Here is a 27,488-nt window from a genome sequence, read left to right as displayed (position 1 = left end):
GGTTTGTGAGAGTAATTATTATTGTACTTGTTAGTTAGGTCATCACGATTTTTTGTTTTGGTTACTGTTTCTCTCGTGACTCCTTTGCTGGACTACTGTGCCCAGGCCTGCAGGGATGGTCACCTTTCCCTTGGACTCGGGGTACTCTTTGTCCCCTATTTTTAGTAGAAGTTCAGAGAATTCCCCAGCAGACTCCTCGCCTCTGAAGTAGACCCTCATGTTCTTTCTTAGTGAGAGTTTCCTGATGAGGGTCCACAGATACGACGCCTTGACACACACGGTAACCTCATCAGCTCGAGTTCCCTTTGGGACTACTGGCAGAGTCTGCCAGAAGTCTCCAGCCAGCAGCACAGTAACTCCCCCATCACTCTCTCGTTGCCCCTGACATCTCTGAGGATTATGCTCAGTGCCTCAAAATACCCCTTAAGTGCCATGGTGCCCTGATCCCAAACAATGAGTTTACAGTTCCACAGTACTTGGGCCATGTTGCTTTGTTTTGAGATGCTGAACAGGGGTGTTTCTGCATGGATGAGGTTAAGAGGCAGCTTGAAGGTAGCGAAGGATCATCTGCCATGCCTGAGTAAGCCTTGACCTTGCATGGAAGTAAACCTCTCTCTATTCATCTTCCAGGATTGCTTTGCTCATAGAGAGACTCTGCCGCTTTGTGCATTCGGGGTGATCTTGCCGGTACTTGGCTACTGCTGCTCGGTGCACCGCAGGAGTAGGATGTGCATATTTCTTTGCCGCATCTCTAAGTTGCTTTCTCCTTTTAGAGTCGGTGTATCTTGCACGACGTCTGCCAGGAGGCTTCTTGGGGGCACTAAGAGGTGATGGCTGCGAGAGGTGTGAGGTGGAGTTGGACTGAGGGAGGGGTGGTGTGGTGGGCACTTTGGCAGGTTCATGTGAGAGGTTCGCATTGAAATGGCCCCTAGAAAGGTCGTACACCATCTCCCCATGAACATTTAAAAACTCAGTTGCCATACTGACTTTTATATAAAATCCCTGTTCAGGAGTCTTGTACGGTCTTTCTTCAACTGTCTGCAGTTTCCTTTACCTGATTTTTACCTCAGAACACAGAGTTCCACAGCTGACCAATTAGGGAAAGGGAGGGTGTGAGCAGGCAGGAGCCACACAGGAAAGCCAGCCCCCACAGGGAGATTGGCAACTCTAGAGGGGAAGACTAGATTTTACCTTGGGACACATTCAATGACTCCCAACAGCAACTGCATACTGTTTAGAATGCTGGGATGATGACTAATCAAGCTGCATATGCAGATGAGTCGCTGAGTTGTCAGTTTCCGGGGGTGGGGGGAGAGGAGAAGGTTGCCAGGCACACAGGGGAGCTGTATCCCTATGGGAAAACGCATTTTACCTCTTTTTACCCCCTTAGGGGTCGAATTTCTTAAAATCTCTTCTTTGTGAGTCTCTACATCACACAAGGAATGGTCTTCGCAAATTTCACATTTCTAGGTCCCAGGGGTTTGGGCTGGGCATTGATGAGTCAGTCAGGACACTTGTTTATATCTATCTATCTATCTATCTATCTATCTATCTATCTATCTATCTATCTATCTATCTATCTATCTATCTATCTATCTATCTATCTATCTATCTATCTATCTATCGTTTAAATGTGTGTGTGTGTGTGTGTCCTGCAGAACACCAGTCAACGTCCATCAGGTTCTCAAGAGGTGATCGATCCAGGTGTTGATTAGACCATGCATATATAGATTCAGTAAGAGTTATGTGCTCTCCAACTTTGGGACTCTACAGTTCCATTTGGTTACAGCCAAATCTACATTTTCCAAACAAGACCTGTAGATAAAACTCCATATGCAAGACACAGATGGCATGTAGAAAATGATCAGAAATAAGGTTAAATCACATCTTGGTTAAATGCACACAGCATAGTTTTAGTCCTTTTAGATAACATCAAGGTTATTGCTCTTGACATTTAGCTAAATTATTCTACTGAAAAAAGGAACTCAGACTTATAAAAGAAAGAGAAATAATTTACTTACGATTTCACATTCCTTACAAGTATGGCCAAGTAACTTTCTCCTCTCATCTCTCTTACGAACAACCTCAACATGAGGAAAATCTAATACAGAGTTCTTTCTGCAAAGGAAGCAGAGGCAATTCAAGGACTGGAACGATGCTGCAAATATTATTTTTTAGATTCTGAGACTAAAACTTGCTTAATGTTGCTGCATTAAAAAGTATTCTACCAGGTGTCAGTAATTTAACTATTGTTTTATTTATACCAATAAGGAAAAAAAGCTGGATCATGCCACTATCATGGCAGTAGCTCTATTATTGTTCTTTTGAACATTATGTTTACCATTATCTAATAAGGCAGAAGCATATAAACTCATTAAAATAATTAATTATCATTTAAACTGCATAGACTTCAAGGGGACTGGATTGTAACAGGTGTCCAAGGGCAATATAAATGTTGCTACAGCTTAATATCCAGTTATTTTAATAAGTTATTGAACAGCTGTAATGAACAAAGTTTGAGCAAGTAAACAGCATCCCAACTGTCAATCTAACAATGGTAGAATAGAAGCTTTTTTTTTGCTTTTTATCTTTTTCAGTCCTTATGTTAGCAGCAGGTCTCATATACACATCATATTTTTCCTGTTAAATTGACAAGCATTCCAGTCATATATGTTGTACTATTTACTTTCTTTATAGGTCATTCCAAAGTTTAGTAGATAGTTTTCTAGCAACAGACTTCCAGTTTTGCAATGTAACAACTTGCAGAGAAAAAAGTCAATAATTTTTATAGTGCAGAAATCTGACTACATAAAAAAATATTTACCTTTCATCACTTTTGTAATAGGGTTCAACAAAAGCTTTCTGTTTGGTTTTATCTTTTTTGTCTTCATGTCCTAAAAATACATAGAATATGTCTTAAATTTAAATGTTGCTTAAGATTGTCATAAATTTCTCTGAATAAATTTCTTTTAGCATTAGAATATAAAAACAATAAAAAGTTAAAGATCATCTTTGTAGCATTCTCATCTCATTAAGACAGGGTAGGTTACAAAATAAAAATAAGTACTCTGTAGGTTTCCTTTTACTGTTGATATTGTCTTATTATCTTCCCCTTGCTCCTGAGACATCACTTTATTGTTACATTCTGGAAGATTATCATCTTCTAAATAGGATTTGTATTCTTCATATGATGTCTGATCAAATATTTCCAGTAAGCTGCCATTCTTTCTGCTTTCACTTTCTACAAACAAACACATGGGATTTACTAGCATCATTCTCGACAATTCAGGCTAATAAAGCAGCATGGTTATTTCAAATGTTTGCTTTATTCATCTGCAATTATTCCTCGATTTGTTGTTAGCAATCGGTATCATCTAGTATTGCATGCACCCATGAACAGAAAATTTTTCAGAGATTTCTGATATAAATATTGTTCCTATAACTCAGGACAGTGATACAGCCTGTAGCTCAGCATGTATCAAAAGGATTTTTACTATTATGTTTTTTGAACCTTACTTAATAAGGACATAAAACATTTCCTGTTCATATCTCTGCTAGGGAAGGGACTAGAAACATAACCTTTTTAAAAAATGAAAGCTGGAAATTCAGAGAACATGCTACACCTATCATTACAATGCTACAGTGCTATAGCAATATTTTTGCGCTGGTTTTTAAATAAAATGCAATGGCTGTGGTGGCCCAGGGAAGGGGGTTCCAGTGCCAGAAAAAGTGGCACTGTTTGAAATGGCCACAGAGATTCACCCATGGCTCATAAATGGATGTAAATGCTGTTTAAAACTCCCCCCCATCACTTTACATAAAGTGATGGCATCAATGGATCACAACCAGGTTAAAACATTAATGTGAAATGGGCCACTGTACTTCCAGCTGACCTCAAGGAGGCTGTAGAAACTCTGAACCTGTGCCTGGAGGCAGTTTTAGAATGTATACAGGCTAATAACCTGAAGCTTAAATCCAACAATATGGAAGTGCTATTTGGTGAAAGAAAGGTCTGACTCAGAATTTAAGGTATTACATTTTCTTGATCAAGTTGCACTCCCCTTGAAGGAGTGCATGGCTTGGGGGTCTCTTGGACCCAGGCCTACTGCTGGATGAGCAGGTGGGACCTGTAGCCAGGAGCACCTTTTACCAGCTTCATCTGGTTAGCCAACTGCAATTTTTCCTGGGAAGAAAAGATCTGGCCATTGTGGTGCATCTAGCCACTGTTTACATCGAGATTAGATTACTGCAATATGCTCTACATAAGGCTGTCCTTGAGAAGTGCTCAAAGATTTCAGTTGGTGCAGAATGCTGCTGCCAGGATGTTGACCGGGAAAACAATTATTTATCAATCATATATTACATATACATAATCATTCTTTTAATATAGCATATTACAATATTGCAGCCAATTTTTATCTTCGTTTTACAAGTTTCAGCATATAATTTATATTACATATATCATTCAAGAATCCTCCCCAGGAGGATCAAGGGGTACAGCGGCAAATTAATGACTTGTACTATATCAAAGTCCTTTCAGGAGCTGGTTAGACAAGTTCATGGTTTGTTCCAAGATGAAAAGTGGAACCTTCAATGGTGCCCAGAACTAAGGCCGGCAATTTCCAACTAGTTCTTCGTCCCCACGGACTTCCTCAGGAGCAACCATTTACAACTACATAAAAATGAATAAATATTAAATAAATTCATTTTGGCTTATTTATATATTCTCTAATAGTACATTGATTGATTATTTTATATATTACACATTACCAATAGTCTTGCTAAAACATCTACATGTGCTCACCCATCCAAAGTCATTTACAGGCACACCGTCAGTTCACCCAATGACGTGGAAAACTCCTATGTGATGCAGTTCCTAGCGTTCACATTTTTATACTAGCACTGATCAAAAAAAGATTTACAATACAGGGAGGTACCAATAACATCCATGATCTCATCACAAATCGGTGACACCTGCAAGTTACAACCTCAATTTCTCAGTATATCCTGAAATAACTTACAACCTGTAATGACATAATGCCTATACGGGTTACTAAAAGCAATGTGGATTCCATTCTACAAAGGCACTACACTCAAACCAGAAAGCTTTTCAGTGGTAATTCATTATTAAGTCCCCGTGGTGATAAGGTTTTTAGCATATGAATCCACCTCGCCTCCTTTCTCAATAGAGTCAGATTCTTTGGTGGTAGTAAAGAGTCCTGCTACTTTTATCTCCTCTGCCTTATGTTTCTCATCTAAAAAATGTTGTGTTAAAGGGGCTTCCTTCACCCCATTACATATTCTGGATATGTGTTCCAGAATACATACTCTCAGAGGTCGGGTTGTGCTGCCCACATATAATTTTGGGCAAGGGCATATTATTAAGTACACCACTCCCACAGTTTAACACGTTATGAATTGTTTCAAATTAATTACAATCCTTTTACTTGGTAAATCCACTGTCTCCCCCTGCAGCATGAATTTACAAGCTGCACAATGAGCGCAGTTAAAAGTTCCCCGAGGGGGTGGTAACCTACCCAACGAATAATCCTCACTTTCAATCTCCTGTAACCCAGAGTGGACCAACATATCCTTAATGTTTTTTGTACGTCTGTATCCAATGTTTGGTGTCATTTCACATCCTGGGATGTCATTAATGATGGGCCAATGTTTATTAATTATCTCCTAATTTGCCTTGATAATGGAGTATAATCCATTGCCCATGTGAGCCGGTCTGTTAAATCCTCACTTCTCCTGCAAAAAAGTGAGTCCCTAGGAGTATCACTAGATCTTTGTACAGCTTCATTAATAATTCTAAGTGGATATCCCCTCTGGCTGAAACGTTCTGCCATCCCTACACAACCTTTATGAAACTCCTCCAAGGAAGTGGAATTCCTCTTGATCCTCAGCATCTGGCTGTAGGGAATGTTTCTAATTAGGTGGGGCGGATGGAAGGAATGATAATTATTCATTTTTATGTAGTTGTAAATGGTTGCTCCTGAGGAAGTCCGTGGGGACGAAGAACTAGTTGGAAATTGCCGGCCTTAGTTCTGGGCACCATTGAAGGTTCCACTTTTCATCTTGGAACAAACCATGAACTTGTCTAACCAGCTCCTGAAAGGACTTTGATATAGTACAAGTCATTAATTTGCCGCTGTACCCCTTGATCCTCCTGGGGAGGATTCTTGAATGATATATGTAATATAAATTATATGCTGAAACTTGTAAAACGAAGATAAAAATTGGCTGCAATATTGTAATATGCTATATTAAAAGAATGATTATGTATATGTAATATATGATTGATAAATATTTTTTTTCCCGTTGGTCTTAGGACCTATATTTCTGGAAGTGTTACATCGGGAAAAGCCAGTTTTTTTCAGGATGTTGACCGGAGCAGGGTCCATCTATACAAGTTCCTAGTTTGTTTCTAGGTGCAATTCAAGATGCTGATCTTCAAAGCTTTATATGGTTTGGGACTAACATACCTGAAGAAACCACCTACTCCCTTATGAACCTATGTAACAACTTCAGACATCTTTGGAGGCCCTGCTTCAGATGCCCCCACCTTCTGATGTTAGGTGGGTGGAAACCCAAGAGAGAGCGTCCACAGTTGTGGCACCAAAATGCTACAATTTTCCTAGGATGATTTGCCTGTCTCCTTCTGTCGCCATCTTCCAACAGCAGGTGAAGATTTTTTGTTTTGTTTGGTGTTCCCTTAGTGAACCTGCCTTCATGTTTTTAACTCTGGTTTTAATTGTTTTAATTATGTGTTGCTATTGTTTGGTTGGGTTTCAGAATGTGATTTTATTGTGTATGTTTTGTTAGCTGCCTTGGTGGCCAATATGAAGCCAGAAAGATGGGATATAAATGTTGTTAAATAAATTAAAGTACAAAATCAAACAAAATAGCAAATACAATTTTACAACTCCTACAATTAAAGGCAACAGTGGTGTCAGTTAAATCAAGGTTATAAAGGGCCAGGTGAACAAAAATTTCAGCTAGCATTCATATGTGACAATTGAGTAGGCTTATTGTATTGAAAGGGGGGCAGTCCAAAGTGTTAGCGACATCATTGAAAAGCCTTATACCTAGACAGTGATGGTAATCAAATAATTACAATCCAAGTTCCTGAAAAGGTGCATATGGGAAAAAGTGGTCCTTGAGGTATGATAGACACCGCAGCTTAGAATTCTGCCCAGAAATTAGTTGTCTGCTAAAGAAGTTATTAGGGAATGCAAGGTAGTGGGATCAGATCAGTTCTATCTAGAAATATATGCAGCTAGTAAATAAGCAAAAGTTGAAACACAGACCCATGGCTATGACTGTCATCTACATAATAATGCTGGGCCCAAAAGCATCTATGCACCTACTCCACAAGTGAGGACATGATCCAAAAGCTCATAAAGTAATCCATTTTATTTTTATGTATTTAAAACATTTCTATGCCAAACTTTTCACCCAACTCAGTGTCCCCGTGGGAGTGATCATTAATACATTTCAAACATGAAAGTATTTAAAATCAAATATATAAATATTTTTTAAAAAACAATTAAAACAAACAGACTCACAAACAAGGAAGAGGGCTAATAAAAGATAGGAAGGGAACGCCAAATAAAACAAAAAAAGTCTTCACCCACTGGCAGTACTCAGAAGTCGACAACAGAGAGAGTGAAATGAATCTTCCTTGGGAGGGAGTTCCATAGGGCACCGCAACCAAGAAGGCCCTTTCTCAGGTTGCCGACTGTCTAGCAGCAGATAGCGGGAGCATCAGAACCTGGATCACTGAAGATGACCAGAGTGTTTGGGTAGGTTCATATGGAAGTAGGCAGTTCTTAAGATATGCTGGCCCCAAGCTGTGCAGGGTGTTAAAGGTCAATACCATCACCCTGAATTGTGCCTGGAAGCAAACTGGGAGACATTGCAGTTGGAACGAGTGGAGAAATATGGTTCCTGAGATCCACTCCAGTCAACGTTCTGGCCACAACATTCTGTACCAGTTGTAGCTTCTAGATGTTACCATGCAGTACAGCAGCAAGATCTATCCTGCCCAGGAAGGGCTACAGCTGGCTCACTAGCTGAAGCTGGTGGAAGGCACCCTGGCCACCACTGCCACCTGCTTATCCAACATGAGGCCTGGATCCAGCAGCAATCTCAAGCTACACATCTGTTCCTTTAGGGGGACTGCAACCCCATATAGAACACGAACCATCCCAATTCCATTTTAAGGCCTTCTGTATTTTGGCTCCCTAAGACTCCTATTTCTTGTAATAGATCTTGTGAGCTCTTATGTATAGCAATTGCTTTTCACTCATTTTGCACTAACTGTGACTTAGCAACAGGCTTTTGAGCTATTTCCTTTGTTCTTCATTCTTGAAACTGATTTACCCTCCTAAGTTTTCATTATTTCTGCTCAGCGATCCCTGGATTCTAATGGTTTCAAACCTGGTGGCATGTTAACACATTCCTTATCACCTCCTGTTAAGTATTTGATAATCGACTGGCAGAGTCATGTCTGAGCTCCCATAAGTTATTGTTTGTTATCAATAAAACTAAATTTCATATTCTGTTTTTCATTTATATTGTTCAATCTGTTAAAAAATAACTTACGTGGAGTGCTTGCTTCTTTTTGTTCTTGATTTTTCATTCTCAATAGAATATTTTCACTGACATATGTATAGTCCATATCAACTGTCTCCCCTCCAATGCTTGATTGGGTATCTTCCTTTAAAGCAATACAGTTATAAAGCAATTACAACAACCACATTTTAAAAAAAGAACAGCCAACTACATAAGATTGCACGGTTAGTCTGGTTGCTTTTTTCACTCACATGAGCTATAGGACCTCTCAGATTTCAGCTTCAAATGTCTTGATTTCTAGGACATGGATTACACCTTTGCTATGAGGTTTAAAACAGTTTGGAATTTAAAATAAACTGAATAAGATAGTGATTTAGACATGGGCACAGAACGGGAAAAAAATGAACCACGCGGTTTGTGGTTTGTTCATTTTCATGGAACACGAACAACGAATTAGCCAAATTTGAGCCGGTTCTGAACTGGTTCAAGGGAGCCCAGAACGGGCACCTTCATGCTCACAGCCAAACTAAACAAGACTTTCCCAATGTCCAATACCCACCAAATTTGCAGGTGACCTAGTCCTCACTGTCCTCTAAAGACCCCTCAAGTTTCAGAGAGATTGAACCCGGGAAAGGCATGATCCATGGGTCCCTCCCTTTCCAGTCATTTTCTCTTCACAGTGGCAAAACCTGGAGTGTCTGCTAGAAGCTACTTTGAGGGGTTACAAACTGACCTTCCCAATGCCCAATACCCACCAAATTTGCAGGGGACCTAGTCCTCACTGTCCTCTAAAGACCCTCCAAGTTTCAGAGAGATTGAATCCTGGGAAAGGCATGATCCATGGGTCCCCCCCTTTCTAGTCATTTTCTCTTTGCAGTGGCAAAACCTGGTGTATCTGCTGGCAACTACTTTGAAGGGCTGGCCCTTTTCCTGGCTGGATGGGCCAGAGTGGGAGCTCTCTAGTTCGCAGGGACAGCTGCTAATCAAGCTTGGAGGCCTCAGATTGGGGGCAACCAAAAGACTGCCACCGTTGCCTGGGCAATGTTTTGAATGGCGCAGTGTCTGGCTTCCTGAACCAGCAACAGAATGGAACAAAACAGTAGGAAAAGTCATTTATTCCGTAAAAAACACGGATCCATGGAACTTTGAAAACGAACCAGCCGTTCTAGTCGGAATTTTTTCCATGGTTCATTTTGTGCCCATCTCTATAGTGATTACATTCCCGATTCTGAATTTGAAAAAAAAAAAAAACCTCAGACCCAGTTCTGAGTGTACTTTTTAAACATAATAGGTTTCCTGAGGGAAAAAAAAGAGAGGACTTGTCTTCCATGCTTCCATGACCTCAGGGCTAGTATGTCCATTCATACATACACACAACAGGCTTTCAATGTGGCTCTCAAAGTAGAAACATTACCTGCTTGTTGTCCGTACGACAACATTTTCCCTTTTCAATATGTCCATATTTTCAGAATACTTTTAGCATGACAAAGGGGGGAAAGCACTGATCTTAAAGATAAAACTGCTTGAATTTTACTTGGGAAAATTGTGATTTTTCTGAAACATTATTGCTATAGCAGACTACCACTATGAGACCTAATTTCATATTGTTCCTTGAAATTTTACAAACATCTGAAGAGGCAAGATTTTCACTTATATGTTTCAAGCAGATAAACTGATGGCAAGTTTCTCAATCCAAAACTTTCATTTATGGAAGACAAGCAAGCAATTCAACAGACTTGAGGAAGATTCTGCTCAGGTTTGATCTCCAAGTCTCTTTCAATAAAGTGTTGATGTGACAGTGCTGTTAGCAGTCCCCTTCCTCACAGTAAGAGGGCAGTTTATGAATGGAACATCATAAAAGCTCCTCATAATTCCAAGGCACTGCTTGGCCCAGAGCAGATGCCAATTGGAGTGGAGCCTGGAATACTACCAGAACAGCAGTCAGAGGCTGTTGATTGACTGACAGCCCCTCCACGCCTCAAAGACACACAGAAGGAACAAGATTTCCTAAGAAAACCCTTATCTAATTCCATCAGTGCCCTGCTGCACTTCCTAATCAAAGCTATTTGGCAAATCTGGTAACTTTCCCACTTGGTGCTTACCACGTCATCAAGCAATATTTTCACCTATAGGCTATCCCAGATAGGAACCATCAAATCTCTCGCCACTTATTATTCTACCTCTGGACAAACCATTAAGCCATTTTTTTTGAGAGCAAGACCAAGGGAAGGTTTTGCTATATAATTGGGCTCCTCAGCTATGTCCTCTGTTTGTGTGTTCTGGATCCATACATCTACTCTCCGCTTGAGACTTCTCTTCTCTGTGAAATGCTGGTTGTTTGCTGCCTCCATGGACCCCTCTGCTCTCCACTGAACCTCACTGAAACTGCTTTCTCCCACTTTCCTCTCTGATTTTCTTAGTTAGCCTTGTATGTGTGCTGTGTGTGATTTCTGTATGTTTGTCCTTTTATTTCCCTTTAATTAAAAAACCCTTTCCTGTTGAACATCTGTCTGATTCATCTGAGATTTCTCTAAGGGAATAATCCCCAAAACATTGATGTAGATTCCTAGTTACCCCCTCTTGCTTGTCTCCTTTAATGCTAATTCCCCTAACTAATTAAGGAGACCTATTTGAGTAACAGTGCTTTCCCCACAAAAGTTCAGTAATTGTATAGTTACCCAAGACAACTGTCACAAGTCAGCACCTAAATACTGAATATCTCTACATGTTTGAACAACCAATTTAGATTTTGTTTTCTAACCTATGAAGTAGGCATACAGCACAGAAGCAGCATTCTGATTAAAAACCAAAAATGTTGTTTTGTTTTATCTCAAATAAACCTGCCTCATGAATCCCAATAACATTTGTTTTTTACTTTCTGTGTTAAGGACACTGGAAACCTGCTTACTTTTGAATCTTTTAGCGTTACATCCATTTTATACTGGGAAAGGTCTGCTCCCGGATCTATACTCCACTGTATGCTATCCAACGATGGGATATCTTCAAAAGAAAAAGAAGTATTTGTAAAGCATATTAATTTTATATTTTAGCAAGCATAACGTTCTAAACATAGAGATACACTCTATTATAGATGGCTATTATAGACCAGAGATTACACAGACATGACATATGGATGTCATAAACAGGCAAAATTTAAAAGGAAATTTGAAAGAAGCCAATTAAGGGCTAATTCCATGAAAAAGACACAACATATGAAATTGTTTGTACTTGGAAAAATATTTAGATTATGATAACACATCAAAGGCTAAAGTCAGGGAACATTATGCAAATGTAGCTATCTTAACAGATACCTTTCTGATTGCGTGGTTTTGCAGTTTTTGTCACTCTGCATGGATTTGGTTGAAGCACCGATGCTGGTTCACCCACTCCAGGTCCTGTCCTTATTTTCTTACTAGTTGGTTCACAGATATGAGCAACCTAAAAACACAATTATGCATTAAAGAAGTTTAGAACTAACTGTAAAATTTTAATTCTAACCTGTTTAAAATTCACTTTAGACTACAGACTGCTTGACCTCCTAGCACACCTGAACAAATAAGGTGCAGGAAAGTTGTATGACCTTCACATAAAAAAGACCTTTACAAATGCTAGCCCTCCCCCAAAACTATAGGGAAAAAAGAAGCCCTAACCAGTTAACTTACTATCATGTCTTCAGACAGGTCTGGCTCAAGGGTATTGTTTGGTAGCACGTTACCAAAGGCAAGTATTTCTTTTTTTATTTGTACTTGAGGTTTAACCTCTGGAGGTGCTTTGCTTAGAGATTTCAAGATTGCTTCCTGTATATAGGGATCCTCTTCCAAATCCTTGTTTGCTAAGTTGTTATCACTGATGCTTTTAATGGATGAAGTATATTTCCCTGATGGTTGAAAAACATCATGGAGAGTTGCCTGCTTTAGCTTGGTTTTGGAGAGCTCAGATGTTGCATGGCTTTTTTCTTGAGTGTGAAAAGAAGCAAAACGATCAGATAGATCTAGGGGTCTATCAGTTGTATTATCTCTAGTGGCAGCAGAAAGAATGTCTATTTGGGTTGGGAGGGCATTTTCTTTTCCACAGCAAATTACATGCCCACTTTTCTCCTCTGATTTCTTCCTTTTGGTACTTTTGCTTATCAGTAGTTTCTGTGGTGCAAGAAGGAAATCACTCTTGACAGTTTCATCTTTATCTGAATGTGTGTTAGTGACACAAGTTATGGGCTCATCTGTATTCTGTTTCTGAACCACCTGCTGATTGGCTGGTGCCTGACTGATAACAGAGGCTACTTCAGTTCCAAGGTTAAGTGGTGCAACAAAAGCGACATCTTCAGATTTTGATCTCATTTTCTCAGATCTGGAATGAGAAGAACTGTTGATAGAGCTGACTTTCATATTTGACTTCAGTCCCGTTGCTAACACAGAAGGGGAAAGACTTGCACTCAAGCCCAGGCTCTTTTTCACGTTTGAAGAATGCTCCAAAACAGGAGAAAGTGCCTCAGAATCCCAGTCTGTAGGCTGAGGAGTGTTCTCCGATGGATCTGAAAACCTGAACAAAAATAAAAATGTAAAGAAAAAGAGCACCTCTCTTATTCAAATTGGAAATGTTGAAGGATCACTCTGATGAGAGATGCTACATTAAGCATAAGAGAGAAATTGTAGAACATAAAAGGAGAATTAAATGTTGGACCATCACCAACTTGCTGAATGCACTGTCAGCACCTACTTCAACAAAAGGTGGTTTGGACATATTCCACAACAAGGGTTAGGGTGATGTGGCAAGGTGGGTCACAAGTGACAAGAATTAACAGCAACGCAGGGACCACTGTTGGATCCAGATGCGGGGGATTTCTAAGGCTTCAGTGGAGTCTACGAGCATATTCTAAACCTTTTGTTATGCTTACATTGACTTTTTAGTAGTACGTGAAATATGAACCCTGATGAAGAGTTTGTTTGTGTGGAACAATGGTTCATTTTAGTAACAATGAAATGCACTGTGCAGTTTTTATATATTTTATATCGTATTGTTGAATGTTCCAGCCGCTGATTGCATTGTTAAGTTGTTGCCTTAAGTCTCCATGAGAAAGGCAGACTATATATAGCAACAAACAAACAAATACAAACACAACATAGCAATTTATTACTTTTATTCTGATAGTAAAACAAGGCAGACTCCTTTCTTTGGCCCTTTTCTTCCTACTTCCCTATGTGAGGCCCTTTTCGTACTTACAGTTTAAACTGCCATTTATGAGCATTTGCTACGATCGCAATGGCTTCGGCATGGTGCCCCCATGTTCCATACTGTCCAAGGCAGTTTCGATTTGGCGACTTGTTTTTCATTTTAGGTGAGCCTTGAAGCCTCGGTGCAGTTTCGGGCTTTCGGGGCTTTGCAATTCACGTCACACTTTTTAAAAAAGCTTTGCGCAAACATAGTAACGTTGCAATGCTGGGAACCTCATATTTGCTGATTGGGCTGTTACATGCCTGCTGGAGAGGCAACTGTTGATGGAGTTCTGGGGGAAAACATGTACTTTTCATGCTTGTTCTACTCTCATTTATTTTTTTACAGCTAAGCCAGGAAAGGGTTAAAATGCTTCATTCTCTCCCAGTAGCTTCCCTGCTGCTTTGTTTGGCAAAGGGCTGTGCAAAATGCTTGGGTTTGGGGGGGGGGGCAGAAAACACTGAGGGAGGGGAAAGCAGCCATTTAACCCCTTTCCTGACTTTTAAAGCCAGCAGGGGATAAGCAGCAACATTAGGAATTGTTATTGGTTTGCGGGGGGGGGGGGGGAATTTGTGCATAGCCTGGAAAAAGGAAGCCAATGAAGAAGCAGCCTTTATGACCCTTATCTTGCTTTACTGATAAAAGTGGCGTAAAAGGAGTTCAGAGAACTAAGAAGGGTGGGAGTGGTTAATTCCATACAGAATTATTGAAGAGAAGAATTTGGGAAATAGGGAATGTTCCACAACTCCCCACCCACCCACCCGTTTTGATATTCTGAAGCCACTACGAACAGACTCCAATCCTATATCAAAACTCCACATTTACTTTTACGGCTCAGCCCAAGACATTTGTGGGCCAGTCCCTTCTCTCCAACACTTTCAAAAACTTAGTAAAATTGGAGGTGGGGAAGAGGGATAATAGCAGCCAAGGCTAAAGCCCAAGGCTGGTTCCAAGCTATTTCTACTGATGCAAAGTGTGGGAGTGTAGGGTTTAAAAACTTTTTCTCTTGACTCCTTGACTAGTAGGTTAATAACCTAATCCCAAGAGTTGTCAGTTTCTCAGTTCTTTACTCTGTACTGTAGACACTCTGTGCTTGCACTGCTGTCTTTTTATTTCTTCGGACGTTCATCAGGAGGAACAAAATGCAGTGAATGCCAAAATTTGTAGCTCACGTATGCTCAAAAGCCTCTATTACAGACAACTGGAAACTTCAAGGCAGCCCTCAGCTTTTGTAAATCCTCTCAGCTGCCCCTTTCCTTTCCTTTCCTTTCCTTTCCTTTCCTTTCCTTTCCTTTCCTTTCCTTTCCTTTCCTTTCCTTTCCTTTCCTTTCCCACTTCTACAATTTGATGTTAAAAGGTAGGTACGCGTACATGGAGGGAAAATGACAAATGAGAATAGATAGCAATAGTAAAGAAGTTTTTCTTAAGATGCTTAAGGCTTGAAGAGACCCATTTCATGTATTGTCGAAGGCTTTCACGGCCGGAGAACAATGGTTGTTGTGGGTTTTCCAGGCTGTATTGCCGTGGTCTTGGCATTGTAGCTCCTGACGTTTCACCAGCAGCTGTGACTGGCATCTTTAGAGGTGTAGCACCAAAAGACAGAGATCTCTCAGTGTCACTGAGTAGCGTCACTGAGAGATCTCTGTCTTTTGGTGCTACACCTCTGAAGATGCCAGCCACAGCTGCTGGTGAAACGTCAGGAACTACAGTGCCAAGACCACGGCAATACAGCCCGGAAAACCCACAACAACCATCAGACCCATTTCACTTTGAATAAAGATAGAAGGCTTCACCTGTTACCCTGATAAAACCCTTTTTATGGGTCATATAGTGTTTTTTGTTGTACAGTATCTGAACTTTGAACTGTACCATATCTGATCAACTGAAATAATTTGAACTGAAAATTAGTGACTGCTACTAGGTAACATTTATTTTTAACAAAACTGAAATAAAGTTAAGCTATGTATGTTCATTTATCTTTATTTTCAAATCCTTCATTTAAAAAAAATCCAAGACTCACCCCATATTGTCACCATTGCTTCTTGGTAATCCAGGAGCCGTCTGTTTTCTGGAATCTCCCAGTTTGTGCTGAAGAATCTATGGCACAAAAACATCACATAAGAAAGGAAAAACTTGATTCCTGGTTTGGCAGTTTTTTGTACACATCCCAAATATGCATGTGCACAAGCATGTACACATACTGTTCAATGGAGTGAGCTAAGATTCCACCCAATATGCCTCAGTCTTCCTGGTGTTTTAAACAGTACCTAAACAACACACAGCGTGTGGGGAGGAGAGAAGAAAACCAAGGCAGAAAACAGATTCTTCCTTTCTTCAACCTACAGTTACTTACTACCTTTTCAATTTGCTGTGCCTTCCTAATTGATGCCAAAGGAAGCCAAATTTTCACTACTAATTATTTTCTAAACCTATAACCAAAGGATCCAATTTTAATAAAACCACATAAATTCAAAGTTATACTCTGTTGTGGCAATAGAATAATTTTACATTGTTCTTCCATCCTTCCAATTCTTTTACCCTAAGAAATTATTTTTATGCAAGTATGGGCATTATTTAACAAAAACAACAGAATTTATTTCTGAAAATGAAAAACCACAAGAGGAATGTTTCATTTTCAGCATATACATTCTCATTTAATTATCTGAGTCAAGAACTCAAACAGTTACTATAGACTGCATTATACACAGTCAACTTCTTTGCATGTGACTGCTAACAGCTGGCAATACATTTATGTCGAATCATAAGATGAAACAAACAAGAGAGACTACTTTCCCTATAAGGATTAAGGGACTTTCTTACAACAAAGGGAAATTGCACATACAGGCTTATCAAGTCCAAGTGTTTCTGCAACAACTGCCGCCAAGTCAAAAGGTGATGTTGTGGTAGGGTCTCTTGTTCCTTTTTCATCTGTGCAGAATGAGAAAGAAGTCAGTAAGTTATACCATGCATGACAGCTTATTCTAGTCTTGTTGGTACATTATACAGATTGAATTAGATCTGAAAGGGAATGATAAATTGAGAACTGTGAAATTATGAAAGAACTAGTAACAGTCTTAAAAAACTCCCTCCTGCTGCTGCAACAGCCTCCAGAGGGAGAGGCCAGCTGGCATCGCAACAGAACAGGCTGCCCCACACTGCAGCGGGCTGTCGGCTGGGCTGCCACATGTCACAGCGGGCTGCTGGCCCGGGCCATGGATCAGCTGGGCAGGAAGGGCTGACCGGTGGGTGAGGGGAGGCGGTGGCTGAGCAGCGGGCAGGCTCCTCTGCCAAGCCACCCTGCACTAGAATGAGCCAGGTAGCCCTGTGTTGCAGTGCTGCAATGGGCCCGTCCAAGCCGGCTGGCACTGCAACAGGCAGAGTAGCCCCGCATTACAGTATGCTGCCAGGCTGGGCTAGGTTGCGCTGCAATGGGTCAGGCAGCCCAGGGTTGCAGTGCACCGCTGGGCTAGGCTGCCCTGCAATGGGCTGCTGGAACAGGCTGCCCTGCGCTGCAGCAGGATGCCAGGCTGGGCTGCAATGGGCCACTGGGCCAGGAAGCCCTGGACCACAGCAAAATGCTGGGCCAGGCAGCCCCGCACCACAGTGGGCCACTGGGCTGTGCACGCCTGCCACAGCAGCGGGAAGGCTCAGCGCCACGGTGCTGGGTTTTCCTGTCACTGGCCTGGGTGTTCCTAGGCCTCGCAAAGCCCCGAGACAGCGGGAAGGCCCGATGCCACGGCACCCGGCCTTCCCACTGCTGCCCTGGGCCTTTCCAGACTTGTGGAGGCTCCGAGGAGGCAGCAGGGAGGCAAACTGTTTTGCTCCCGCTTGCTTCTTATCTCCGCATACTGCGCATGCGCCGCATACTGCGCATGTGCGGGGATAAAAAGTGAGTCCTCAGCAACACAGTTAGCCTTTTATATATTAGAGATTATTTCCTTTTGAAATATATGATTTTGGAGGATTCTTAGTTATAATCATGAAAGGATGAGTTACACATACGCTTTTCACTCACAGACTTTCCTAAAACCAAAATCCAGAACATACCTTGTTAAACTCTGATCCTTCAGACTTTCTACCCTGTAATTGGTATAGAAAATTGTATATGCATATATCATGCCAGGAGGGCATAGTGATATGCACCTATGTAGTGTAGTGGTTAGAGTGTCAGACTAGGATCTGGAGACCTCGGTTCGAATCCCCTCTCTACCATGGAAACTTGCTGGGTGCCCTTGAGCCAATGTGTGACTTGCCCAAGGACACCCAGCAAGCTCCCACGGCAGAGTATGGAGCTGAACCTGGGTACCTCCCAGATCCTAGTCCAGCACTCTAACCACTATACCATGCTGGCTGTTGCTTGTATCAAAACATCTTTAAAATACTCTACCCAAATGAGACTAGCCTTTGTTCCTATCAATGATAAAAACATGGATAGTAGGATAAAAGTATCTATGTCAAAAATGTTATGTTTGACATGTTATAGCTTAGTTACTTACAATGCACGTTGTATTAAATATACCCTGTATGTTTGTTATTTGGCCTGTACAAGCAAATCAATTACAGAGCACTTGTTTTATTTTTATTATTTATTATTAAGAGATGGGCAAGTTCCTTTAAAACAAAAGCTAATCAGTAGTGCAAGAATATACAAACTTCACTTATTTCACAGTTGTAAAATACAATTTAAAATATTAAAATAGTTAATATCAACATCTTGTTCATATAGTTTTGTTTAGTACCTTCTGATTATCTTAGAAGTAATTCAACATTAGATCAAAGCTTTTTTCCTCTAGTCACAAACCCAAACAGAAAAATCACTTCACAATTTATTTTGCTCCTTTCCACTATTAAATGTCAATTAAATGTATCATGGTAAAACAGATTATATTTACTTGATATTGGTGAACATTGTAGATTGCAGGTATCCGCTACCAATATTTCTTCACTGGAATGGACATCCTTCTGAGTTGATAATAAAGCGACCTTCCCAATCTCTAGAAAAAATAGGTGCTTCATTTATAACTATATTTTGATTCAGGTTACAACCTTGATTTGTACTTCTGAAATATGGACACTCTTAAGGAATTTACTGCCCTTTAGGCAGATAAATTCCTGTTTGCTTCCATGCAAGTTGATCATTCCCTGTGCATATGAGAAATGGTATAGTGCAGTAGCCATGTATGAACTAGAAAACCACTAGTTCAAACTTCCTCTTAGCTACCAACTTACTATTGCCCTTATAAAAGCCATTATTCTTTTGATAATAATGCACTACTTTTGTTTGCCTTACAGGAGAGTTGCTGGAATTCCTGATAATTAGGAGGCTTTGCAGCCCTGAACTGCAAACTTCTTACAACACTGGAACTCATTTTCCCCTACAGTGAAGGTCTGACTGGCTGGCTTTTAATTTCCAGGATAAGCAGTTAATAAGTCAATTTTAATCTATTTTCCACATTACATTTACACTGGGCATTTTGTCTTGCTCATTATACTGTGTTATCTGCTCCAAAAGAACGAATGGGGAAGAGGTGGTGATAATTAAAACAAAGTATCATAAACTGGAAGCACCTGGATAGTTATGTAATTATGTACAGCACAGACCTAGAAGCTGAAGATAGCTCTCAGGACAGGGGTACTGACTAAATCCTAGGAATTTGGGGACTTTGGGGAGAGCGGGGGGAGAAGTGATGATACAGAAATAACCATTGAGGAAAAGAAGACGAAACCAACCAGGTGCCATGGAGGGCTAACAAACAGGGCTTTGGAGGCTTTCCCACCCAATGGTGCCTCTTAGCACTGGGTTCGAGAGGTTTATTGTCTCTGAATATGGAGGCTCACCATGGCTAGTTGCAGTTGATGGACCTATCCTCCATGAATCTGTGCTTGTAGTAATCACTACTTCCACTGGCAGTGCACTCCATAATTTAATTACGCATTGAGTAAAGAAGTATTTCCTTTTGTGTGTCTTGTATCGATTTCCCATCACCTTCATTGAGTGCCCCTACTATTATATGAGAGAAAAATCTCCTTGTACCCACTTTCTTCACCCCATGCATAACTTTATGAACCCTTATGAACCTGCACCCCTCAGCCTTCTTTTATCTAAACTAAATAGTCCCAGACTCTTCAGTCTTTTCTTACAGGAAAAATGGTCCAACCCAAGATTCATTAAATGAGGAAATTTCTACAAACTTGTCTATTAGATCTACTTCATGATACTATAGTGTTTCTCATATACAGATGAGGCTCATATGAACAGTTACCATATAGACTCAAAGTATCTAAGATAGCTTTAAATAACTTATGTAAAGATTTCATCTAATTAACACTTGAAGAGAATCACAAAAATACTGCTATTTTGGCAGATGAAAATATCCATCTACTGAATGCATATTAAAATGAAAATCTATTTAGAGGTACTTTGAATACATTAATTCTTTACTTAGAACAAATGGCAAATCATTCAATCTGGATTAATAAATTCCTCCTAATACAACAACGGAGCAGACACAACAAAGTGGACTGAAAAAAAATTAATATGGGGTACAATCTATCTTCGTGGACAGAGCTGTATCTCCTTGCCAGCCTTCAGCCTAAGAAGGGTGCACCATACTGTTGTGACTAGGCATCTTCTACCATATATAGATGCAATTGTTTAACTCTCATTTTCACTTCTTACTTCCCCAGATAGGTTTCTTGATCTCCAAATGAATAACTTATATTTTGCTGAGTGTGGCAGGCAGGGAAAGATGGCTGGATCTACACATGGAAATTGCTTGTTGTTCATAATGGCTGGCATACAGCAGTATATATAGTGTTTTAGCTAAGGTTGTATGGAACATAGGCCACTGTATGGCTGTATGAAACCTAAGTCCTATGCAGGGGGACATGGAATGGATACTTGCATGGATCCAACCTTCCTCCAGCCTAAGGAGCCTTCTTCCAATGGAAGAACCTCTTAAGTTGGACTTTGCTCAGCGGAGTGATAAGACAGAAGTAGGATCCACCACAGTGTTCATAACTCTAAAATTTTACCCAATATTTACAGCTTAATTCTTTATTAGCAAATATTTGTTTGGTTTTAGATGCATCTTTCTTCATTAGTTTAACAAAGCTTCTTATATGTAACAGTTTCTTTCCAAAGCAATATTCAATATCTTGTTTTCAGATTAAAAGAATTTTTAATAAGTAGCAATATGGTATTGTTAAAAGACAAAGAATGAGAAATATATGATCCATGTTACTTTTTGATCATTTTAAGATCATTTGCTTTACAAATGTGGATATGGCAGGACTGAAATCCTTCCATTGCCCACTAGGTGGTAGCATGAGAATATTCAGACAAGAAGTGCAACTACAAAAATTTAGGACCTATTTCCTACAAAAAAGATGATTCTGGAAGAATGAGATTTCATATCATATTACTAGCCAAGAAGAAATACAGTCTGGCCAGTGTTTTATATATTAACCTTAAAATGTGGACATTTAGAATTGCTTCTACACTAGCTACTAAATTATTACTTCCAGTCCTAGCAGTAACTTATTATTCCATACCATTTTAGGAAAAATAATTTTTAAACAGCTTACCATTAATTTTCCCTTTGTGTTGTAATTCTGTACTCTTCTGTTCCGCATATCGTACATGCCTATTCTCTCTTTTTCGCCGCATTCGATTAACCATTGAAAGTGAAAACGTCTGAACTGGTGATCCTGGAATAAACCCTTTCATATCTTCATCTTGCTCTCTTAAAAAAATAAAAAGAAATAAAAATTAGAAACTAGCAGTTCCTTTCTATTTGAGTAGGTTTTGTCTCACAGGGTTTAGGGGGTCCTGTATTAAAATTAAAGTAGTATCTCAAGATTTGTTTGTTCATTCCGTTAAGAGCGCAGGACTCTAATCTGGAGAGCGGGTTTGATTTCCCACTCCTCTGCTTGAAGCCAGCTGGGTGACCTTGGGTCAGTCATAGCTCTTCCAGAGCTCTTTCAGCCCCACCTACCTCACAGGGTGTTTGTTGTTGTGGGGATAATAACTGCATACTTTGTAAACCGTTTTGAGTGGGTGTTAAGTTGTCCTGAAAGGTGGTATATAAATCGAATGTGATGATGATGATGTGATGAGAGAAGAAGGGAAAGGGGAATAGCCAAGAAGAAGGGATTAAAAAAGCAACATGGAAAGAAGAAATAAATTTTTTAAAAGAGAAAGGGTGCAAGAATTATCATAACATAAGCATAATGAATGAAGAGAAAGATCTTAAGAGAAGAAGACAGTGGAGCTGGAAATGGAAAGGGGGTTAGGTAGAAGGATCTGGAGGGAATGAGAACAAACTGAGGAAGCTGTGCAGAAGTGGTAGTAAATTGGGAACCACAGGGTGCAGCTAAGACGCGTAATGGAGATGTACATAAGCAATAAGCGATTATGGAGTCAATGGAGCTATGAACCAGTAATGGGGAACAACAGCAGGAGCGTATTCCAATATTTTCCAGTCATCACTGAGTCTATGAGCTTTTGCTAATAAGCCAAGCCATAATTTGCATTTGCCTCGTCTCTCTCCCTCTACCCCTAATCTGCAGGTGCTAAAGAACCTCATATTGAAAGTCTCATTGCTGACACCTGCTGCAGCTTATGTGAGTCTTCTACCTGCTTCAGATCTCTCCAGTACAACATGAGAAATCCCTTCCCTAACTTGAGAGTGAGGATGTATGATCTCAGGCTGCACAGAACAGATGTCTTAGTCTGTTCTAAGCAACTTGAGATGGGATGCCCAAGAGCAATGGGCACTTCTCCTGGGCAAGTGGATTTATGGAATCTTGATCATAATAATCAAAATACTTTCAGCACAAATCCATCCCCCTGACACACACAGAAAAATACTTACTCTATCTTCTGCTGCATCTGGTGAAGCTGTTCAGAAATTTTTTTATTTTCGTCTTGTAAGTTATTTCTTTCATTCACTGAAATATGTAATAAAATGAAGTTTCCAGTTGCGTTTTATTTTTACATGAACTGATAATCAAACTTGCATGAACCTGTATTCCCTTATCTTTTGTTTTCATTTTAAACAAAGTATTCTAGTCAGCCAACAGGGCTGTTTCATGAAGCAATTTGTACCTTAATTATACCAAACTGATAAAATCCAGTAACAAACAGCTTACTAATTTATCTTTTCAGAGAAAGAATAGCGTTTGGTGGTATAACAAAAAAAAGCATGGAAAAAATATGTGCTGGTCCCACTGACTGTCCAGTGTGATATAGGCACATGGGGAGGGGGACTTCTCAGTCCTTCCTGATCAGTGAAACTGGAGACAAAACACCAGCTGCCATCTTTATTGGTGAGTTTTCTTGAGCTGCACAGCCTTCTGAAGCATCCAACTAATAGTTAATATTTAGGACTTTCTATTTCACTTTGAAGGCCATTGACTGATTCACACATTTTATCTAACGGCTTAGGTGCTATGTAGACTTCTTTGAAATAAATGAAAGAAGGCTGTTGACCAAGGTTGCTTCACTGATAACAGAAGTAGTATTATGGAAACCATCTCAAGTTAGTAATCTCTTCATAAGAGTGCACGACAACAAAATCTTAAGTATTTCAATTAATGCGAAAGTCACAGAGTAAAGCCCTGGCTGACATTCCCCTTCCATTAGAATTAAAAAAGAATACAGATCAGAACTGAAGAACAGAAAATCTATATAATGGAATCCAATAGCTCCAGATGATCACTGCAAGTCCAGTCAAATACGGAAAAGTCACCTATTCTTTTCCTCTTCCCTATATTCCATAATTATTAGCCAAGATCTAACCTGCATTTGGGATGAGATCTTTTACCCATGTGTGATAACTGGACCTGTCTACAGAGTCACTTTAAAATGAAACGGTCTCTTCAATAACTTTCACCCTACTATCAACCTAAGCCTGGACCACTCTACACAACAGGTACACTTCCTGGACACCACTGTACAACTACATAATGGACGAATAAATACCTCCTTATACCAGAAACCAACAGACCGATACTCATATCTACATGCCTCCAGCTACCACCCTAAACATACCACTCGGTCTATCGTCTACAGCCAAGCCTTACGTTACAACCGTATCTGCTCCAATGCTCTCGACCGAGACTCACACTTAAGAGATTTACAACAAGCATTTTTGGGACTACAGTACCCACCAAATGAAGTGAAGAAACAAATCAACAGGGCCAGACTAGTACCCAGAAACAGTCTGCTCCAGGACAAACCTAAAGGAACTAACAACAGAACACCACTGGTTGTCACCTATAGCTCCCAGCTCAAACCCATCCAACGTATCATCAGTGAGCTACAACCCATCCTGGAAAATGATACCTCTCTCTCAGAAGCCCTGGGTGGAAGACCTTTCCTTGCCTACAGACAGCCCCCCAACCTTAAACGACTTCTCACCTACAATCATGAATCGGCCAGCAGAGTCACCAGCATAGGTACCAGGCCCTGCAACAGACCCAGATGCCAGCTCTGCCCCTATATCTACCCAGGGAATACAATTACAGGACCCAATGGCATCAACTACACTGTCTCTGGCTCTTACAGCTGCTCATCCTCCAATCTGATATATGCCCTCATGTGCCAACAATGTCCTTCTGCTCTGTACATTGGACAAACCAGCCAACCTCTACGCAAAAGAATAAATGGACACAAATCTGACATTAGAAATGGAAACGTCCAGAAACCAGTGGGAGAACACTTCAACCTACCAGGACATTCCATCAAAGACTTAAAGGTCACTGTAGTTCAACAGAAACCTTTCGAAAACAAAATCCAACGGGAGGCTGCTGAACTGGAATTCATATGCAAATTTGACTCTGTCAAGCTGGGACTGAATAGGGACTATGAATGGTTATCACATTACCACAGGTAACAGATTTCCTTTACAGAGGTGGGGTCTGGGGGAGCCCAGTGGCACCTGGTGTGGGCTTCCGAGGACCACAGTTCTCTTTGTCAGATGCATCTGGCAGGGAGAGCTGTGGTTATCGAAGGCTTATACTACATTGGAATTGGATGGTCTGGTTGTTTTGCTGCCACTAACCAACACGGCAAACTCCTTTGAAGCCTCACACAAGCCAATTAATCTCCATTCCAAGAGGAGATGTTTACATTTACTAGCAAAGGAATGTTTTGGTTCCATCCCTCTCTGTCCCCCCCTAACTGCATCTTCTCTCTCCTCCCCTCCTCTTCTATATTTGACCAGTTTCTGTACCATGCTTCTGATGAAGAGAACTTGATTCTCGAAAGCTTAAGCTACAATAAAATTGGTTAGTCTTAAAGGTGCTACTGGACTCTTTTTGTTCTTGGAGAACAATTCAGTACTACCCAAATGCCAACTATATTTGTGTTAGTGCATGACAGCTCATAGGAATAGAAAAATATCTTATACTAGCAACAAAGCCTGTTGTGGGAAAAAATGCAACGGGATTTAGAATGGGGAGGGTGGGCAGGTGGGAATTCCCTCCTCTTCCGTCACTGATCCCGTCCAGATGAAGGCGGGCATGGCCACCTGGTCTGCACCTGATCTGCACCTGATCCTGACCCGGTGAATGGGAGGTGGGCATTGCCTCCTGCTCCACATCTGATCCAAGCTGGGTGAACAAGGAGCAGGCATTGCCACCTGCTCCACTCTTGATCCCGGCCAGGTGAAGGGGCAGGCCTTGCCACCTTCTCCGCACCTGATCCCAGCTGGGTGAAAAAGCGATGGTCATTGCCTCCTACTCTGTGCCTTATTCTGGCTGGGTGAACTGGGGGGTGCATTGTCACCTGCTCCGTGCTTGATTCCAGCAGGTTGAATGGGCAGGGGGGCGGGCATTGCCTCATGCTCCGCTCCTGATCCCGGCCAGGTGAATGGGGTAGGCATTGTCACCTTCTCCTTGACTGATCCCAGCCGGGTGAAGGGGGACAGGCATTGCTAACTGCTCCACTCCTGATCCCTGCCAGGTGAAGTTGGGGGCGGGCATTACCTCCTGCTCTGCGCCTGATCCAGGCCAGGTGAAGGGGGATGGGCATTGCCTCATGCTTTGGTCCTGATCCCAGCCGGGTGAAGTGGGGCAGGCATTGCCACTTGCTCCACTTCTAATCCTGGCTGGTTGAAGGGGAGGGTGGGTATTTCCTCTTGCTCTGCAGCTGATCCCAGCTGGGTGAAGGGGGATGGGCATTGCCACCTGCTCCATGCCTGATCCCAGCTGGGTGAAGGGCAGGTGGTCACTGCCACCTGCTCCGCTCCTGATCCCAGCTGGGTGAAGGGGGAGGGTGGGCATTGCTATCTGTTCTGCTCCTGATCCCAGCTGGGTGAAACCGGGGGGGGGGGGGAAGAGAGATTGCCTCCTCCTCTGCGCCTGATCCTGGCCTGGGCTTCTCGCTGTGGTGCGCTCTCTGGAGGTCTGGCTGCCTTACCTGGGCTTCCCTCCACATGCGCGCCCTCTGGTGGCACCCCAGGGTAGGAAGTGAGTTGTCTTGAATATGCTTAGCTTTTTATATAGTAGAATTAGTAAAATTTTTGAAAACAACATTCACTAGTTACTTCAAAATTTAACCAGCTAAGCTTGCTTGGGAGGATTAAGGATCTATCAGTGAACTGACAGAAAGCCATGACAATGCATATACAAGGACTTAATGACCCATGGTTGAGGAAGAGAAAACTCACTCAGTTCAGTGATTAGTTTCAGATTCTGTTGCCGGATATTTTCAAATTCCTGCTGTTTCTTCTTCATATGTTCTTCAGTTACTGCACAACGATCACATAATCCAGCTCTTAAACTAAATTAAAAGATTTATTTGCCATCTGTTGTTAGATCAGCTTAATAAATAGTAAAAAAAAATTAAAAATCCTAGTCAACATAGAAGAGCTCATGAAATGATTTTATCTTGTTTTATTTTGTGAGCTGCTTTGAACAAGTCTCTGAAGAGGAGGCATATCAGTATTTTAAAGAATGGTAGTTACACATTACAAACAGAAAGGGGTTATTCCTACTTACCGATCTTCTAAAACAGTAATAGTGTCATACAGAGATTTCTGTTGCTCTCTAAGCTGCTGGTTTTTGGTGTAAAATTCTTCAAGCCTCTCTGCATCCCTGAATATAAGAAGAAATTCTTTACAAACAGAAACTGTACATGTGACAGCTGTATTTTCATTACACACAAACTATGTTAACTCAATGTTAGCAAAAAGAGCTGCATTTTTTAAATTGCTGTGTCGCAGGAAATGGATTACTATTACTACGAATAAATATTTGGTTTCTTGTCTATTCTTATGTGTGACAAGCAAGACTTTACATTAAAAGTAGGTTTTCATGAGGGATTGAATAATAATAGTGTCAAGCTTAATGAATTTGAATGGGAAAGCTGTTCTAGGTACAGAGGAACAATGTCAAGAGTAACGGAGAAGAAATAAGGAACCCAAAAAAAGAAGGGCTTGCGTAGAGCATGGAGAATAAAACAGAAGGAAAAAAAATAAGTAATAGTGTCAAGGTTGAACTTTTTTTTTTTTTTATAAATTTTTTTATTTTTCATAACTACAAAACACTACACCAGACTATCACAAGGAAAGGGAAGAGGGAAGGGACAAAGGGGAGTGGAAAAAGAAAAGGGGGGGGGGGAATGAACTACAAACACTAAACACTACACTTCAATGTTTCCCTTCATACTGTCATAATACAAAAATAGCTCC

The 27,488-nt window shown here is 40.8% G+C and overlaps 1 protein-coding gene across 5 annotated transcripts in view; it reads right to left on the bottom strand.

Annotated features, from left to right (window-relative positions):
* RBBP8 (RB binding protein 8, endonuclease) overlaps nucleotides 1-27,488 on the bottom strand; it is a 62,284-nt gene that overhangs the window by 18,989 nt on the left and 15,807 nt on the right. For 3 of the 5 annotated variants that reach the window (XM_054985586.1, XM_054985588.1, XM_054985587.1), the window contains exons 4-17: nucleotides 26,797-26,892; nucleotides 26,466-26,578; nucleotides 22,668-22,743; nucleotides 21,379-21,536; nucleotides 18,684-18,785; nucleotides 16,634-16,719; nucleotides 15,812-15,888; nucleotides 12,243-13,119; nucleotides 11,892-12,018; nucleotides 11,489-11,580; nucleotides 8,611-8,725; nucleotides 3,068-3,241; nucleotides 2,825-2,894; nucleotides 2,022-2,118 (exon numbers count right to left, since the gene is read on the bottom strand). In XM_054985586.1, coding sequence (XP_054841561.1) covers nucleotides 2,022-2,118; nucleotides 2,825-2,894; nucleotides 3,068-3,241; nucleotides 8,611-8,725; nucleotides 11,489-11,580; nucleotides 11,892-12,018; nucleotides 12,243-13,119; nucleotides 15,812-15,888; nucleotides 16,634-16,719; nucleotides 18,684-18,785; nucleotides 21,379-21,536; nucleotides 22,668-22,743; nucleotides 26,466-26,578; nucleotides 26,797-26,892 — 2,260 coding nt within the window. Of the gene's footprint in view, nucleotides 1-2,021; nucleotides 2,119-2,824; nucleotides 2,895-3,067; nucleotides 3,242-7,694; nucleotides 7,786-8,610; nucleotides 8,726-11,488; nucleotides 11,581-11,891; nucleotides 12,019-12,242; nucleotides 13,120-15,811; nucleotides 15,889-16,633; nucleotides 16,720-18,683; nucleotides 18,786-21,378; nucleotides 21,537-22,667; nucleotides 22,744-26,465; nucleotides 26,579-26,796; nucleotides 26,893-27,488 lie in introns of those variants that run through there. The other 2 variants (XM_054985589.1, XM_054985590.1) reach the window with 2 other exon arrangements.

Source organism: Eublepharis macularius, chromosome 7 (genome assembly GCF_028583425.1).
Source record: "Eublepharis macularius isolate TG4126 chromosome 7, MPM_Emac_v1.0, whole genome shotgun sequence".
Lineage (NCBI taxonomy): Eukaryota > Metazoa > Chordata > Lepidosauria > Squamata > Eublepharidae > Eublepharis > Eublepharis macularius.
The sequence above is the reverse complement of the archived record's forward strand: the minus strand, read 5'-3'. Positions and strand labels throughout refer to the sequence as shown.